Raw genomic sequence first — 19317 nt, 5'->3', positions numbered from 1 at the left:
AATAAGTATAAGTAGTGCAGCTAGGTCACTTTTCCGATATACATCTGGAATTCCCTTAACGAACGATGCACTGTCTTTTAATATTCAACATTTTCTTGAGACATTATGAAGCTTTGTCTCAAAATTAAGATCACGTGATTTCCTTGTAGTTTGACGTCAAATCGAATTGGGGGTTACCCGGAAATTGTTGTTGTGAACTGAATTTCCAAGGAATGGTTTTATTTTATAGATGAATATTTAATTTTGGGAAGTCTCGGCTTGGTATTTTCTTTTGAGTTTCGAAGCTAAAGAGTTGAATTTTAGTTCTGCGGTATAATTCAGTCTTTAGGCTTTAGGTAAGTCGATCTTTACATAGTGACAAAGGAGCTCAAGGTGTGTTTCATGATGAAGGAAAACATGGTAAGCTCTTGAAGCGACACTGAAGATTCGATTCTTCACTAGCAAAAGGTAAGCTAACCGAATTTTCAAAATGTGAACTGTCATGATCCTAGAAGAATTTACTGGAAGAATATACGATAGTTGTAGGCGAAAATCATACCGTCTAAACCGGCCTTAAGAGAATAACTCGTTTCTACGCTTCGCGTATTCACGAGTTAAAAACGTTCGTGCATGCGTGCATTTCAGCACGTTTTCTAAGAACAGAAGACTTTGATTGAGAAAATACATGTTCGTTTTCTCCGAGTATACAAAACAAAATTCGCGATTATACTTGTGTGAGACCATGGCAAGATAAATACAGTTTTAACAGAAGACTTTGATTGAGAAAATACATGTTCGTTTTCTCCGAGTATACAAAACAAAATTCGCTTGTGTGAGACCATGGCAAGATAAATACAGTTTTAATAAAGACAATATGAAAGAATTATCCTTAAGTTTCAAGCAGCGCATGGACAATAAGTTTTGGCATTTTGTGAAGTCCATTTATCAGGCTAACCTGGGTATCATCAGTCATGTTTGAGTTCAAAATGACATATTTTTACGATAGCATTGAGACGCTTGGACGAATTTGCATACGCACTTAGAGCATACGCAGACCACGTTTTTTATTCGTATCAACAGGCAAACTCGTACCCAGAGCCTGCTTTTTTTCGGCCTGCGGCGAAGAACGATGGCTCTGGTATAATCCATTTTTTGAGGCCAGGATTTCTTAGGCTTCCGGTATAACAGCGCATGCGTTCAAAGACTTGCCAAAAATAATATAATATAATAAAATAAAATAAATAAAAAATAAACTGTTTCGATTTTTAATTCTTATTTTGATCGGAAGTAAACACAGAACTGATTTAAAGCATGATTTTCATTGCTTATATTTCACTTCCGGAAAACTGCGCATGCTCCGAAAAGTGAGTTATGCCAGAGCCATCGTTCTTTGCCGCAGGCCAGAAGAAACGCAGGCCCAGGATACGAGATTGATCAACAAGCAGCGGATTCAGACTAAATAAACGCACTCTTAGTGAAAGCACTTTGGCATTCGATGAATACCACAGCAGACTCGGTAGTACATTGTTAGCCTCGTTTGAGAGTTCATCATTTTCATTAGTCAATTTTAATATAAAGAATGTGCAAGCTGAATAGTACTAAAGTTTTGAAACTCCAACGGACTTTAAATGGTAGCTGTGAATAGCTCACTTAAAAACCAGGCTAAAAAATGTAATGAAAGTTGTCTTCAAAAACAGCGATATGCATGGAATGCGAAAATGCTGCATTGATAAATGGAAAATATTAATCTATAGAGTACTATGGCAATGTGTCACCCCAAACAAAGTGAATCATTGGTCGATAATGCGGAAGGAGAATACTGGGGCAGGATACAGGGAGAATCCCGCGACAGATCACGAGGTGGATCGCGTGACAGACCACAGAGAGGATTCCGCGACAGCGGACCACAAGGTGGCTCGCGTGACTGGCCACAAATAGGATCCCGCGACAGACCACATGGACGAGCCCACGACAGACCACAGGAAGGAGCCCGCGACAGAAAACAGGAAGGATCCCGCAATAGACCACATTGTGCATCGCGTGACTGGCCAAAGGGAGGATTCCGCGACAGCGGACCACAAGGTGGCTCGCGTGACAGGCCACAAAAAGAATCCCGCGACAGAACACAGGGTGGAGAACACAGACGACTTGATGACAGATTCCGAAGAGAATCAAGCAATGAAGCGCAAGAAGGATCAAAGAAAAGAGGAAAAGAAGGATTATGGGGCAGATCAAAGTCGAGCTCAATAAATGACTCTAGAAAAAATGGAAATGTCAGCAACAACCGACGACCTGTCAAATTTGGACTCGGAAGTTTGAAGACGATATTGGAAAAATCTCCTGATGAAATGGTACTTGACATGACAAGCGAGCGATGCTTACCAGCTACTGACGCTCTACTAAAGCAAAGAGATTTTATGAATGATGAGTTAATTGTCGTACTTCTAAAGGTCCTTGCTCGTGCATGTGACTGTGAGACTGCGAATGTGCGTCTGACAAAACTGCTGAGCCTATTACCAACGTCGATATATTTTACCAATCATTTATCACGTTATATAATGCGTTTGGCTAGCTTCGATCATCTGGAGAATAAAGAACATGAAAACGAACTTAAATACATGATCACGATCTTTTCTGAGCTTATCAAAAAGCAGCCGAGTTGCTACCCACACCTACCACTACCACAGCTCAGCTACACTACTAAACAATTGATAGACAAAGGCGTATTATGCAACCAAGGTATTGAAACAGCTGTGGAAGAACTGATGGCTTTAAAGGACGAAATGGCTGAAAAGGTGAAGAAAGAAGTGGAAGAAATGGGTAGAAACCCAAGAAAACAGAGACGAATAAATGAAGGTAAAAATATATATCTAATTAAGTTGCTCGGTTTTTATCTTGATTGGTAATGACAATGATTTTGTTTTGGTTATCAAACTGAAAGTAGAGCATGTTGTCGGACGGAAGATTTTTGTTGCGACATTATAAGGAATATCTGGTCCCCCACATGGCACCGTCTTTTGCATGATAAACCCCGCCCCCTATCAGTGGTTGCTTCTCTCTCATCTTTGTGTGATACCCCGTCCCCTTTTTATATTAATAATACCTGTCAATATATACAGATGGTACCCATCCAGTTGTCTAGAAAACATGTGATCCACCCTACCTTCTCCGAGTCCCCTCTCCAGACGATAAACTAGTAATGAGCGGTTCCTTAAAAAATCTTATATAAAGACTTGAGTTGCCCTTTTGCTACTCAAATATGGATTAACGAAATCTAAGGTTTTGACCAATATACTTTTTTTTGTTTTTCCAAGCGGCTCTTCGCGATAGCGAGGCTCCACCTGACGATTTTCGTCAATTAAGTGTCACACCCACAATCCAAGATCTTCACACTCAAGGACCCGTATTTCTCAGAAGAAACAAGATAGAGGGCAAGTACAATGATCCTGAACACTATCTAGATGTCCAGTTCCGACTACTACGAGAAGATTTCGTTCGCCCACTTCGCGAAGGTATTCAACAGCTATTAGAAAAAGTGGAATCAGGAAATTTGAAGTTCTTACAAGTAAGTCACAGGCGCTAGGAAGGGAGGCATGGATAGCTGAAAGTAGGGATAGATAGCGCTCACTCATAAGTTATTTATAACTGTCGAATGGGTGAATGGTTTGTTGGTTAGTTGCTGAGCTTGTTGGTCCTTTTGCTATCAGGGGAGAATTTTACTGCGTAGTTATTCGCATTTTTTCTTTTTTTAGTTTATTTTATTTTGTTTTGCTTTCGTAACTAATCAATTACGAGAGAATTCTTTTCATATTCAAGCAGTGAGCCCCAAAAACCATTTTCTTGAAGAAAGGCTGTTGTACAAGGCTAAAATCTTGTTATTCAGAAAGTTTAACTTGTTTGGAAGTGGAGATGACCGATGAAAGTGGAATCAAAGTGTTAACCCAAAGCAAAAATTTTTTCGAAAATGAGGTTTAGGCCTTCATTTGCTTATTTCCCATATATTTTCTATAGGAAAAGCCTGACAAAGCAACATTCTAACACAAATGCAACAAAACATCTTTGTACAATTGAAAAACACCGCTTCAAACAGGCATTTTATCATAGTTTATCAGTTTCTAACTGTTTAAAAAAGGTTTTGAGTGCTAACCCAAAACGAAAATTGGGGTCAAAACTCATACAAAAGTCTAGTTTTTGGTGCTTTTTGCCATTATTGCTCATTATTGAAAAAAATTTCACCTTAATGCATTTTTATGTTGTATTTTATTCATTTCTAATAGTACTCAATCTTTTTTAGGATGTACGGGTGTACACTGATGTAAGGGTTCTCTATCCTATTTTCACAAACAAAGGCTTGACTCATATGATCAGCTTTGATGTGTCCAAGTTGAAGCGTATCAGATGGGAGAACAGTAAGAGGCTGATCTATGGCTCACTACTTTGTCTCTCCAAAGATAATTTTGAGACATTTTTACTCGCCCTAGTGGAAAAACGAGATGATGAAAAACTAAAGCAGGTTAGCATTTAACAGTATTTTATTATGTCTTATAGAATTAGAATTAGGCAATATATTGTGAGCCAATAACATAATTTGCTATATTTAAAGGGTGGATTGACTTACTATTCAGTATATTTTAGATCTCCATCTCTTATTTCGTAGTATTTGCTCTTTTCTATACGATACACCTCCTGAATCAAACGACTTTGTTTGAAATTTGCATATTCGAAACGATAGGATACTTGTATCAGTGTTTCAGACGCCTTCCTTGGTGATGCGCATGCGTATCCCCCATTCCAAGACGGGAGCCGATAATAACCTGAAATAATTATAAGTTGACAAATTAGACTGCTTTTGTATCAGGGATGGCTGGAAGTGCGATTTACAGACGTTTCAGAAGTGACTGACCTTGGTAAAGTCGAGTATCAAATGGTAGAAACAGCAGCATATTTCGAGGCGTATCGTCATGTATTACAAGGACTCAAATATGTTGAACCAGACAAGCTTCCTTTTCAGGTTAGTTGAAGTTGGACGATCAAACAGACAATCAAACCAAAACAACCGAGAAAAAGAAAACAAAAGGAAGAAAAGAAACAAAGCAACAAACGAACTACAAACAAACAAAAAAAAAAACAAGCAAAACAAAGACACAGAATTACGCGGTATATTTTATTTTCCTTCGATGCTCTCAGGCATGTGATTATATAATTCATTGTGAATCGAATAAATTATTCTTGTATTCATGGAATTTTATTTATACAGTTTCATTTTTGGCATAGCGTTACATTGTAGAGTGTGAAAATGATATTCAATCCCCTGCCTACCTGAGGAACAGAATGAAAGAGGAAGTAACTTACGACTTGTCCCCAATAATGAAGAAAAGAAAACCTAAAAGGTTAGTTAATCTTCTCATTTGATTAGGTGGTCTTACCGCCGAATTTACGAAATAAAAGAAGGGTGGGTAGTGGGGTTGCTGCCCTTTTTAGCTTAATTGGCGAAATATTTTCCCATTTCAAGCAATGTGTTCATTTTCTAGTTAAAGTATCATTTCTTTATGTACTAAATCCAATAAGTGTTTGTAAGCCGAGTTAAGATTCATGATAGTTATGATTCATCAGCTTTTTAATTATAAATCAAGCCAAGCTTTCGAGCATCTTGCTCTTCATCAGGGCAAACGGTTGTGACAATTTTACAAGAAAACACGTAACATAACAATGTGCGCGTGCTAAAGTTAAATGTATCAGTTGCTAAGAGCGCGCATGTTACGAAGGGAGAATTAATTGCGCGCGCTAATTTTTTTTTTTTTGTTGTTGATTTATAATTAAAAAGCTGATGAATCATAACTATCATGTATCATTTCTTTGTTTAATGCTTGCGCATGAAAAGACATTAATAACGGAAAAATAAAGTAACGCCCAAGCTAAAGGGGTTTATTTTGCTCGTTATCATGAGGCTTTCAGGCCTTATAATCCAAACGAGTAAAACTGTTTGCACGAGTTTGAAACCAATTTACAGAAGTGATCAATGTCTTTCAAATATTGTCATTTCCATGTTTTTTCCACACTTCTTTTTATTAAACGTCTTGTAGGAGAGCACGTTTGGTTCAATCCTCTACAATTCAATGTCAAAGTCAAACCTTAGATCATGAGAAGCAAGATCAGGTTCAAAATCAGGTTCAAGATCAGGGTCAGGATCAGGTTCAAGATCAGGTTCAAGATCAGGTTCAAGATCAGGTTCAAGATCAGGTTCAAGATCAGGATGAAGATCAGGTCCAGGATCAGGATCAAGATCAGGGTCAAGATCAGCGTCAGGATCAGGATGAAGATCAAGAACATGATCAAAATCACGATCAAGATCAGGATCAATTGCAAAAACAAGAACAAGAAATAAAGAAGAGATATGGTAAAGATTCTCTTTCATCACTTGGTCTTCAATTACAGTTAATAATATTATGATTTGTTTCCCACAGGGAAAGCTGTAAGGATCCTTGACATGCATTCCTGGCCGAGTGCAGAAGACCTGGAACTCGATTCTTCTCAACTCAAGGCTGTACAACTAGCACTGACCAAGGAGTTTGCAATCATTCAGGGACCGCCTGGAACTGGAAAGACCTACATTGGATTGAAGGTAATCAGTATGGTCGTAATTGCTGGGCTTCTCTTGATGTCATTTTAATGTGTCGTGTGGAATGCAAATGCATCGCAAGTGCTAAATAATAGTTCTTTGACAGTAGCTGGTGGTCAGTGTTTGACAACTACTTTATTTAAAGCAGAAATTCGGACTTTTAGATTGATCAGCTAATTTATACCCAGGAGTGGATTTCACTTCAAATTCATCAAGAAAAAGTTAGGGAATATATGGGGGAGAGAGGTTACTATTCAATACAGCAGATCAGGTTTGAGTGTGTGTGTGTGTGGTACGTGGTAGGTGGATGTGAGCGTTTTACCCAACTTGGACTCTAGGAGGGAGAATATTAACAATTTCTTTACAGAAGCTCCAACTATCATCCTATAGGCCTTCCCCTCAAAAATAGATCATTGCTCATTGTGATTTAGAACTTAATCTGGCTGTTACATATTTAGGTAGTCAATGTCTTGTTACATAACAAGAGCCAATGGGAACGAGGAACCGAGAATTCTTTTAGTGATGGTTCTGATCTAATGGAGGACGACGAAACACCTGCGCATCCTATTCTAGTCGTTTGCTACACAAACCATGCTTTAGATCAATTTTTGGAAGGAATTCTAAAGTTTCTTAAAAAAGGAATCGTAAGAGTAGGTGGGCAATGCAAAAGCGAGACGCTCAGCGAGTTTAATCTTCATAATATTAAGCAAGAAAAGCAAAAGACTAAAGAAGGTGAGATATGCAGCGGCGGATCTAGGATTTTTCAAAGGGGGGTTCCGTTTCTTAAACTGTGTATAATTCTCTTTTGTTTAGTCGATGCCTGACAAAAAATTGGCTCTAATCACCTAATTTACTATCTAGTAACGGAACTTAAAGGTAAATTAAACATTATAACAGCAAATATTTATCATTTCGTGTTCAACATTATCCTTGTGGATACTTTTAAGCAAAATTTATATAAGACATATTTCTATTACCTAAAAGATCAAACCTTCAAGGGGGGTTCCGTGGAACCCTTCGAACCCCCCCCTGGATCCGCCACTGATATGTACGCATTTCAGATTAGATTATGTAACACTGTTTTTAGTTCGTTTAAACTGGTTCATCTTCATCACCATCATCATCATAGTTTAATCATTATATCAGGGTCTGAATGAGGTTAACAAATCAAACGGTATTTAGATATAACTATTAACTAAAAAAACTGCACGAAAATTGTACTCAATTTTATGTAATAAAGGCATTATCTTTTAAGGTTAATTATCAACTCAAACTTTGAGTTAACTGATAAAAAACAGAAAATTTAGCTGTTACTGATATGGTGACCTCCCCTCTCATTTAGACCCTGTTATATTTATATCATCGTTGTCACCACCATTATCATCACCATCATCATTGTCATCGTCAACATCATCGTCTGAGCATTATCCCCAGTATCTGCATCCTCCATCATCATCGTCTAATTATTATCATCCTCAGTCTTCATCGTCGACACCATAATCAGCATGATCGTTATTATCATAATCAGTACCACCACCATCATTAACACCACCACTATCCATCGGCTTCTAATACCCATCCGCCGGTCTTGATCCACTCCACAAAGTCAACTTTATGTTTCTCCATTTCCTATTATTTGTTTTATATAGTTCCTTCAGATATTTACCACGCCGTTCGAGAAGCTAAAGAAAATCTAAGAACCAATTCATCGGAACTACAAACTGCGACACGTAACCTGCAAAAATGCAAGGAAAATATAATCCACGAACTGGAACTAAGGAAAGCAAACGTTATGTCCAAAGATCAGTTTGAATCTATGATTAGTCAATTCAAAGATCCTGGCTCTCGTAAACGGAATTCGAATGCAGTTACTGTCAATTCTGTTATGTTGTACTGGCTGAATTTGTTGTATGATCCTTATGAAGCGCAGAATAATACTGGTACGTACTTTGGTTTATATTAGCAAATATTAGAGTTGCACTCTAATGCCTTCAAACAAGTGTTGCGTTTGGGTCAGTTTCAATACATTTAGTTATTGAATTATTTTGTAACTCTAATATCTGCCATTTTAAATATATGAACGAATGAATGAAATTTATTTCATTGGGGTAAAACACGACAGTTATAATTTCAACAATCATTCTAATAAACCAGTAGCAAATTTGAGTTATTTAGTTATTGACTAAATAGGAGATCTAAATTTTTATTTCCTTTTCGATAAGGCAAGGAAGAATGAAGGAAAGAGTTTTAAAAAGAGCGAGACTAAATGCCCCAATGCAAGGCCAATCTCAGTCCTCGATTTCCACTTTTTATTTCGGGCATATGTTTTCATTATCAATTAAACTTCATAGAAATAAAATCTTGAGATAACTTCCATATGAACTTTTCTGAAATCATAACCAGAACAAAGAGATGATACTCATACAATGGAATGGCAATACTCCAGTTTTGAGTTCTCTGTTGCTCAGGGTTAGCCTCGATTTTGTGCAGAATACTCGTGTTTCTGTGAAGGTCCGTGGAATTTCAAAGTGTTTGTATCGTTGAGGTTGTGCATTCCTTACTTTACCGTTGGTATTTATGAATATTTAGACACTGATACGAGGCTAATCCTGTGTAATTGAGTTTGTAATCAAGGAACACAGCGGTAATTTGGAACTCGAAAAGGGTCTATTCAGAAATCTACTGATTATGATTAACTGACCAATTAGTAAGATCAAATGTAATATTCATATAAGTGTATTTTTTTTACGATAGGCCTCAACTTGATGCCAGTTGCGAAATTTGCATTTGACAGTGCATATGGTGTGACCAATCTTGCTCATCCCGCACACATAGCTAACATGAGCAAAGTGGTTTACGAGGAAGGCCTACATGGCCGTCGCCACGGCTCTTTAAAGCTCACGGGGGCACGTGATTCTTACATCATGATTCCTAATGGACCAAGCGGCATTCTCGACACACGTTTCTCGATGACCATTTTGATGTATGTATATCCAATGCATCACAGAAAGGGGCCAATACTTTGTTTCTACCATCGAAAAAATGGATTCATTGGCATCCAGATAGCTCAGATTGGGTATGGGCAAAATAACAAAGGTGTAATCTCTGTGTCATTTCACAGGTAAGTTAAGATATCACTGCAATGGTGGACTGGGAAATTTGGGTAGAGTAACTGCGAAACCTTCGATTCTGGTATCATATTTTATCGCGGCTTCTTTTCTTTTCTTCGTAAATTAAAGATAAACCACAAAAAAAAATATGCATTTTAAAAATCCTATCAAAAGTGTAGCTTTGTGTTATAGAACATAGACTGTACAGTTGCATTTGCCCGGGAACGCCCTTAATAAAAGAATCGAGCTAGTTTCTTGTTATCATAATTGTTATACAGGGATGCAATGAAAGGCAATTTCAATTTCGATATAACATTTTTATTTTTAGTCGTGACCGTCGACGATCCACTCTACTTACTAAAGAAGTATTAAACCTGAACAAGTGGAACTTCATAGCTGCATCGTACGACCATAATACTGGATTTACACGTCTATGGCATAATGGGGTAATGGTCCAAGAAAAACAGCATCCAAGAATGGAAATAGCTTCTGATATGCCAGTTTTCATTGGCTCTCTAAATCTAAATGGTCAGTCGTGCTTTCGAGGAAGAATCTGCTGTCTCGAGATTTACGCCCAAGCTCTTAGCAGTGACCAAGTCATATCCAAAGCTGGAATTCGAGAGGAAGGTAGTGTGAATTCGAAAGATGGAACAAATAATCCCTAAATTAGTTTCCGAGGATCCCTTTTTTGCCAGTTCCCCTCCAACCTACCTTGCGCTCATACTTGTATTCTAAGTTCTGTATGCTACCTTACAGTCAATACGGCTCAAGCTTATCCCCTAGTTAGGTTCCATTCATGTTTTAATTATTCGAATATTGAAATTTTGTTATTCTTTCTAAGAACCGATTAAAAACTCAAATTCCTATTGTATTATCCCATATAAGAAAAACCATATTCGAATCAGAACTTGAATTTTGACTGTTATTATTTTGAATCCGAGTCTCCTCGGAAAGAATAAAAAAGATTCAATATTCGAATAATAAAACCATTAATGGAACCTAAGGGGGTAAGCTTGAGCAGTTTTGACTGCAACCTCTATTGATATCTTGACTGGCAACTATTCATTTTTGCAATTTTTGTTCTAGCTCTATCTTTGTTACTTTATTTCCTTAATATCGATATCTGATTGAAACCCAATAGATCTGCAGACAGAAGAATATAAGCCGGGTACTGACTTTCAGATGAAAGCAGATGCTATGCAACAACAGCGACGGCTAGGAAACGATGAGAACCAATCAGGAAACCAGAATGACGATGAAGACAAAACCCTTCTGATAGCTGATCAGTTCAATAGTACAGGCAACAGAAAATGGCATTCCAAAATGGATTTATCCGATTCCCAGAAGAATAGAATAAGACAAACCATCGTAAAAGAGTTATCGAGTCGAGCTATGATGCGGATTGCCGAGGCAAAATCAGTAAGAGATGTCTGGAAGTTAACACTTCGCGACAGATGGCGTTTATATCGACGATGGATAACCCATCTGAGCTCTCGCTTTAGAAACTCAGTAACGACGTGAGTGACAAGCTAGTGTAGAAGTAAATAAATTAATAGAACTTTAACTGATCTAATGTTCTTGTATAATTGTTTAAAACTGCAAATTTCAGGAATGAAATACAGTTGGAGTTGAATGCTAAAGAACTCAAGGAGGCTCAAAACCTTGAAGACTTATTTATACTTAAAACGGCTGATGTTATTGGCATGACAACCACGGGTACCACGAACCTAACAATACAAATTGATATCTTTTAAAGTCAACGGTGATTTATCTATGGAGATGGCTTAGGACTGAACTTTTCAATAGATCTTTTTAGCTTCGTTGTTTGTTGTTCTTATTTCAGACTATGTGACGCCACTCTTGGGAGTTGATTCTTTCATGTGTAAATATTTTAACAAGTTCGTCATAAAAGAACAATTCTCAAGAAAATGTCATGTGATCTGAACTTGGCAATTTGCATACGACGACAAACGGGTCTATTTTTAATTACAAGTGGTTTGTTGTACATAGATCAGCTCCAAGCCAGCACAGGCTTCTTTCAAAACAACCTCTGGGTTGAACAAAATGAAGCTAATTCACAGACTGGTCCAATTAGAACTGATTTAGTGCAGAGGAAGGACAACCGGAGAAAAAACCTCGCATAAAGAGGGAGACCTAACATTTTTCAATATCCAATTCAATTCTATTATTTACAGCTATTTTCCGATCTTAATTACTCAGGAGCTGCCAAGTTTCGTCATCTTATTCAGCGAATCCAGCCGCGCATAACCATAGTGGAAGAAGCCGCTGAAGTACTGGAGTCTCACATTGTCACCTCACTAAGTCCCGGATGTCAGCATTTGATTTTGATTGGTGATCATCAGCAGCTTCGCCCAAATCCTAATGTCTACAGACTGGCTACAGATTACAACCTGGACGTATCGCTCTTCGAGAGGATGGTATCATTCTTTCTTCTCCTTCCTTGAAATAGTCTTCCTTGAAATAGTCTTGAAAGTCATCTGAACAATTATATTTTTTTCAGGTTAAGAATGGAATGAAGATTAAGAGACTTCGAGCACAGCATCGGATGCGTCCTGAGATTGCCCGGATGATGGAACCCATTTACGAGGACTTGGAAAACCATGAATCAGTCTTGAACCTTGAAAATATCAAAGGCGTCAGCAGCAATATATTCTTCATCGAACATGCTGAGCTCGAAGTAAGAATTTAATAGCACAGTGAAACTAAACTTTAGTACGAAAATAATATACAGGCCATTTGCATTAACAGGTCATGTGACCCTAGCCCCCTTAAATCGAACAGTTGGGTCAAAGTTAACACTAGAAATAAAAAGAGCAACCAGATATTATACTAAGGAGTTTCAGCTCATAAGTTTGATTATATAGGAGAAATGACATTCAATATCAAATCAAATATATCAAATATGGAAAATACGTTGGAGGACCAGTTTATTTTCGACCTAGCTAATCGATTTAAGAGTTAATGATTGTTTAGCGCAATGACGCTGGCTGAAAATTGCAATACACTATGGGTATAATTTGTTTAGTTGTTAAATGTTTGGTTGAACCAAGGCGTTTACGAGCAACCAGTTGAACTGCCTGACGGAGAGATTTACTTTTTTAGGAACTCATCGAAGAAGGCATGAGCCGAACAAATATTCACGAGGCTAAGTATTTAGCAGCACTTTGCAGATACTTTATTTTACAAGGCTACCAGCCCCAGCAGATCACAATCCTGACAATGTACACCGGACAGCTGATTCAACTGAGGAAAGAAATGCCAAAGGAAGTCTTCAGTGGGGTTCGAGTCTGCGCAGTAGACAATTTCCAGGGAGAGGAGAATGACATCATCTTGTTGTCTCTTGTTCGAAGCAACGAAGAGAGAAATATTGGATTTTTACGCACATCGAATCGTGTGTGTGTTGCATTATCTCGAGCAAAGAAAGGCTTCTACTGTATCGGTAACTTGGAACTCATGTGTGAGCAGAAAGAAACTTTGTGGAGACATATCATTGATGACATGCGGAGTAAGGAAAAGGTAGGCGTAGAAAAATGTGCAATAATTATTTATAAGAGTAAATAGTTTGAACCCATCGACTGTGTCTCATTTTCTCAGGTTGGGCCCTATTTGACTCTCATGTGTCAGAATCACCCAAAGACAGTCATTCATGCCTCTAAACCAGAAGATTTCCGCAAAGCACCAGAAGGAGGCTGCACGGAGCCATGCAAAACAAGGTTGGATTGTGGTCACGTTTGTAAATTGTATTGTCATCCAGCAGATCCTGACCACATCAAATACGAATGCAAAGAAAAATGTCTGAAAACATGTAACCTGGAACACAAGTGCAAACAGCGTTGCTACGAGAAATGTGATCCCTGTAGTGTAATGGTACCTAAAGAAATACCTTCATGTAACCATGTTCAGAATGTGCCTTGTTATCTGGATCCAGCTAAAGTCGACTGCCTATCTCCTTGTAAACGCACCTGCGATGAGGGCCACAAGTGCAAACAGCGTTGCTATGAAAAGTGCAAGCCTTGTGGTGTACTCGTACCCAAAGAAATACCTTCCTGTAAACATGTACAGAAAGTACCTTGCTATATGGATCCGGCCGTTTACAAATGCCAGGCTCCTTGTAAACGTACCTGCGACGAGGGTCACGAGTGCAAACAGCGTTGCTATGAAAAGTGCAAGCCTTGTGATGTACTCGTACCCAAAGAAATACTTTCCTGTAAACATGTACAGAAAGTACCTTGCTATATGGATCCGGCCGTTTACAAATGCCAGGCTCCTTGTCAACGTACCTGCGTCAAGGGTCACGAGTGCAAACAGCGTTGCTATGAAAAGTGCAAGCCTTGTGATGTACTCGTACCCAAAGAAATACTTTCCTGTAAACATGTACAGAAAGTACCTTGCTATATGGATCCGGCCGATTACGAATGCCAGGCTCCTTGTCAACGTACCTGCGTCAAGGGTCACGAGTGCAAACAGCGTTGCTATGAAAAGTGCAAGCCTTGTGGTTTTCTGGTCTCGAAGACAATACCATCATGTGAACATGTGCAGAAGGTTCCTTGTCATATGGATCCTGGAGATTTCAAATGCAAAAGTCCTTGTGAGCTCTCTTGTGAATTGGGCCATAAATGCAAAAACCTGTGCTATGAAAAATGTGGTCCTTGTAATTTTCTAATGAAAAAGAAAATACCTCTTTGTGAACATTATCAAGACGTACCCTGTCGCATGGATCCAGCGACTATCGATTGCCAGGCACCGTGTGAACGGTCTTGTGACAAGGGCCATCGTGACTGTAAGCTCTTGTGCCATCAAAAGTGCAAGCCCTGTAATGCTTTGATGATGAAAACCATACCTTCATGTAACCATGACCAAATGGTCCCCTGCCAGATGCCTCCTCAAGATTTTCAATGCCAAGCTCAATGTTCCAAAGTTCTATCATGTGGACATCCCTGTCAAAACAAGTGCTCTATGCCCTGTAGCTTGAAATGCAGGCACCTCGTCAGAAAGCAGTTGCGCTGCAGTCATCATGAAGAACTCGAATGTCATGAGAAGCATAAAGACGCTTCATGTACAGCTTCTTGCAACGCTTTATTAAAATGCAACCACTCTTGTAAAGGTATCTTTAATGGGCTAGAAATATCCTTGTATAATAATAACTACCAAGTATTGATTTCTATAGACCCCTTGCACTGAGTCCCAAGAGGAATTCAGTGTTCTGGGGACAAAACAATGAATTTGTTTTGCATAAGAATTTTTTTACTAAAAGACGGCCTATTGGTTTGTCCCCCAGAACGATTCCTCTAGGAAATCGATGCAAGGGGTCCATAGAATGTTTAGCCTTTTTATCTTTTTTTAATAGGTATTTTGATTTGAAGCAGGCAGAGTGACTGCTGTGTCTTCAGGACTATACTGTTAAATTGTAATGAATGTAATTCGTTTGCAATGTGTCAGTCTTATTTCTTATAAACAAAAAGTGATACTTTAGAAGAACACAACGTGGCCAGCAATGAGAAAACTAAGCGTCAAAGCCGATGAAAACTCTTATGTTCAACTTAATTTTGTAAAAAGTTTATTAAGACGACTTTTATCAAGTCATCTTTCAGCTTAAGCATGTCTTTATATCTCTTGTCTAGTAATATTTCTTTGAAAAAATTACAAAATTAATTACGTAATATCCATATTACTGTTTGTTTTAAATGTAGGAAATTGTAGTCAGTGTTTGTTAGGCCGTCTTCACAAGCCCTGCCTAGTAAAGTGTGATCAAACGCTGTTCTGTGGCCACAGTTGTACAGACGTCTGCGCCAGGAATTGTCCACCATGCCAAAAGAAGTGTGACACTAAATGTACTCACGGCATATGCAAAAAAAAGTGTAGAGAGCCCTGTAATCCTTGTACAAAACCATGCAATTGGAGATGTCAGCATTTTAATTGCACAAAACTGTGCAGTGAGCCCTGCGACAGACCGCGATGTGACAAACCGTGCAAGAAGAATCCGTTTAAGAAGTGTCGTCACCGTTGTATTGGCATGTGTGGCGAGCCCTGTCCGAAGAAATGCCGAGTTTGCGACAAGGAGGAAGTGACGAAACACCTATTTGGAAACGAAAGTAATCAGAGCGCTAGGTTCGTGGAGGTTCAACCATGTGGTCACGTAATTGAAGTCAAAGCAATGGACAAGTGGGTGGATGATTGTGTTAATGCCTCTGCGACGAATCTTCAACTAATACGGTGAGAAATCTATAACTATTTTGCAACCATTCTTAAAAGGATGAATTAACAAAATAAAACAAAAAAATACGTCTTTTTGTCAATATTAACCAACATGACAGCAGACTATGGTAAAGAAATCGAAATTTCCTATTACTATGATTATCATATCATTTAGATTTTGTATTTTGGGGCAAAATGATGCACTTCTGAAAAAGCTGTATTAAATCGCCTTTGACATTACTGCTCGCATGGCGCAAATGAAGTTACTTTAGTCTTCGATGCTCCTGTCGCGGGAAAGATACCCCAATACTTAATTGTAGCATTCCCTAGCACCAAAGGCACCGTGTCCTTCCATTTGTAAGGGGAAGGCAGGCTAAAAACTGGTTCATTAAAAAATTTTACTAAGCATTTTGATTCAAATTCAAAATCTAGATGTCCAAGATGCAAGGCACCAATTAAAACCTGTGTACGATATGGTAGCATCATAAAAGCCATACTGATGGATTTAGAGAAGGTCAAAGCAAAAACTTTTGTTGACAAAAAAGAGCTCGCCCGAATGGCAGACCAGCTGAAAAAGAAAATTTCTAAACAATTCGTCAAGAAGTTCCCAGATAAGGCAAAAGGTGTCTCTAAAAGCCTCGACAGAAAGGACATTACCCGGGACTATCTTAACATGTGCGAAAACCAAATCCATTTCATGAATTGCCTAAGTGAGGTTCTAAATGACAGAGATCGTGTTCAGCGAGGCGGAAATTACCGAGGAATCAATTTTAGGAAAATAATGAAGAATCTTGAAAGTGATGTGTCAGGCCTCGTATCTAAAGTTATGGCAAAGGGGAGACTAAATTTCAGTGACCAAGAGACAGACGAGATCTACTGTGAAATGCAGCGTGTGTTTTTGGTGTTTCTGTACGAAGTTTGCAAAAGGAAATTGGCCAGTAGTAACTTGGCCGGTGATATCAAGAAAGCTATAGAATCTCCTGGACCAATTGGTAAGTATAATAATAATGTAATATATATAATATATTATTATAATAATAATAATAATAACAACAACAACAACAACAACAACAACAACAACGGGGTTCTTAATATAGCGCATTTTACATGGTCTCAATGCGCTTCACAATCATGATCAGTGGAGGACTTTACGGGCTGCGTATTTAGGCGCTATAGTAACAGCCGTGCAGCTTACAAGTTAGTATTAATGCCTCCAGATTGGGATAGGCTGTTGAACCGGGAGACAATCCCCTACTCTTATACGAATAATTCAACAGGTTCTTTTATGTCCCCCATTTTTACCATAGGTTAGGAAGGGTTGGGAGACAGGGCCTACGGTTTTAAGTCCTTGTCCGAGAAGACTTGAAGGTCTAACCATTTGCAAATGTAATTACAAAGGCAGCACCTTCTCCTCAGTTATTTTAAGACCCTGAGTGTTGGTCCGGCCGAGGCTTGAACCACGACCTCCCGCACAACATACCGACGCTCTTACCAACTGAGCTAGCCGGGTGGCGGTACTAGTATGTGTGAGACCAAGGTTTTCACGACTGAGCCAGGGATCATCGATCAATATTCTCCAAATTTTAGAAACAAGTGCACCAACACGTTTTCTCAAACACTGCCTCGTTATTTGCATAGTACTTTTTCGTTTTAGGTTCATTCGTCCTTGATTTTTTTTTCTTTTCCCAAGATAAAGCCAACTTACACTACTACAAGGAAGAACTCCAAAAACAGATGAGTATACAAATATGTGAAGAGGTTTGGATACCCTTGAAAGATGAAGACAAGGTTGTTAAGGTTATTTACCTCACCCAAGAACATTGGTCCAAGTGCCAAGAAGGTACGTTTACTTATCATCGTCAAATAAAATTGATAAAGATCGTTTTTATCATTTACAAATAGCAAAAATTGCATAAACTAGACGAGTGTCCAGCGATATACGAAGTGCTAAGTTTTTACAAATACTGAAAATATCAATGTTTTTTCTTCTTTCAGATTTTGAGTATTTTTGTTTTATGAGATAATTGAAACGACTTATTCCCCTTACTTGTAGGTCATGTATATCACGTAGATAAATGTGGCGTTGACACTGAAGGACGTCCATGCCCAGAATGCGATTCATTGGACTTAAAAACCGTGGGGAAAACCAGTGCCTTAGGTGATAGTCAGTTGCTTCACGATATGGGTGCTGATGAGGACAAATCTTTGGCGTCTGCCAGTTGCAATGAAAAATGATCTAAAGAAACAATAGACCTTTTAGTTTGGGTGCAATGTTTTCTTATTTCAAACCACATGTCATTCTTTCGAGAACAAGATTCTTCGTTTGTTTCGTATCCATATTCGACACGAGTAAAAAACGTCTGCGCATGCTCTGAATCCTCATGCAAATTAGTTAAATCATATGTAAAATGACTTTCAAACATGCCTGATAAATAGCCCACTCCGAGATATACTTCGCTTGTCACGCACAAAAGTTTCAGTATGAGGCTACGTGCTAGATTGAATTTATTCTTACCATCCGTGACGAATGACTGAGAATTTAGCACGTAGCCTCATACTGAAACCTTTGTGCGTGACAAGAAGCATATCTCGGAAGTGGGCCATTGGACTTCACAAAATGCTGAAACTTAGTGTCCATGCTTGAAACTTAAGGCTAATTCTTTCACATTGTGATATTTGATACAGTATCGTGGTCTGACATAAGTATATCATAACGACTGAACTACTGAACTGTCGCCCTCATTCTAGAACTGCATCTAGATTATTCTATAGTTCTAGGTAGAAATAAGATTGGTTTTTTTTTCCTGATAAAATTGTAGGATTTATTTTATTTTTACTATAATTCCAGCGAGAATTGGAATACGACGCACCAAGAATTAAGTGGATTGATCGAATAAATCGTTTTATTATATGGCAAGGTAATTTCACGCGCTATGATTGGTCAATTTGCGGTCCATAACTTACGGTACGGACCGAAACATGAAATGGTTCACTGAGTGTACGTACTTATGATCTTTTGGGGCATTCAAATCTTTATCAAAAAAATATATTTCTGGATGAAAATTGTCGGAAAACCTTCAATAAATAATTAAAGATAACTGAAAGTCACTGGCATTTTATGTAAGACTTATCAAACAAGCGACAACTCTTTCATACAAGCGAAACTCTTTCGATCAAGGCTCTACACGGCACTAGTTGAGCGATTTTGTACGACTAGAAAAAACTAGAAAAACTAACTATGCTAAAGCTAAAACTATGTCAAACTACGAACTAAAGGGTGGTGAACAGCGGCTAATTCAGTAAATGAAATAAAGATAGTTTTACAAGTAGAATTAACGTAAATTTGTTATTTCAGTGAGCTAACAACGTCCAGTTTGAACTTATCTGAATCGA

The 19317-nt window shown here is 38.4% G+C and overlaps 1 protein-coding gene across 2 annotated transcripts; it reads left to right on the top strand.

Annotated features, from left to right (window-relative positions):
- Positions 1–182: 182 nt before the first annotated feature.
- Positions 183–19256, top strand: LOC116307400 (NFX1-type zinc finger-containing protein 1-like). 2 transcript variants are annotated; one of them, XM_089024472.1, is made up of 22 exons: positions 183–447; positions 1734–2835; positions 3294–3544; positions 4274–4492; positions 4838–4990; positions 5254–5369; positions 6063–6376; positions 6444–6601; positions 7057–7330; positions 8248–8538; positions 9353–9719; positions 10037–10335; positions 10850–11225; positions 11318–11424; positions 11929–12146; positions 12230–12406; positions 12832–13245; positions 13324–14833; positions 15420–15942; positions 16357–16916; positions 17615–17764; positions 17978–19256. In XM_089024472.1, exons 2-22 carry the CDS (start codon positions 1740–1742, stop codon positions 18157–18159), a joined length of 7755 nt encoding a protein of 2584 aa, XP_088880598.1. In that variant the 5' UTR covers positions 183–447; positions 1734–1739; the 3' UTR covers positions 18160–19256. The 2 variants fall into 2 exon arrangements, with proteins under 2 accessions (XP_088880598.1, XP_088880603.1); XM_089024477.1 differs by lacking the exons at positions 183–447; positions 1734–2835 and having other exon boundaries at positions 3300–3491.
- The last annotated feature ends 61 nt before the right edge of the window (positions 19257–19317 follow it).

The sequence above is a fragment of the Actinia tenebrosa genome, unplaced genomic scaffold (genome assembly GCF_029948245.1).
Source record: "Actinia tenebrosa isolate PJP-AT-01 unplaced genomic scaffold, QUT_ActTen_1.0 PGA_scaffold0__85_contigs__length_37466705, whole genome shotgun sequence".
NCBI classification, from domain to species: Eukaryota; Metazoa; Cnidaria; class Anthozoa; order Actiniaria; family Actiniidae; genus Actinia; species Actinia tenebrosa.
This window is presented reverse-complemented; position numbering and strand designations above follow the sequence as displayed.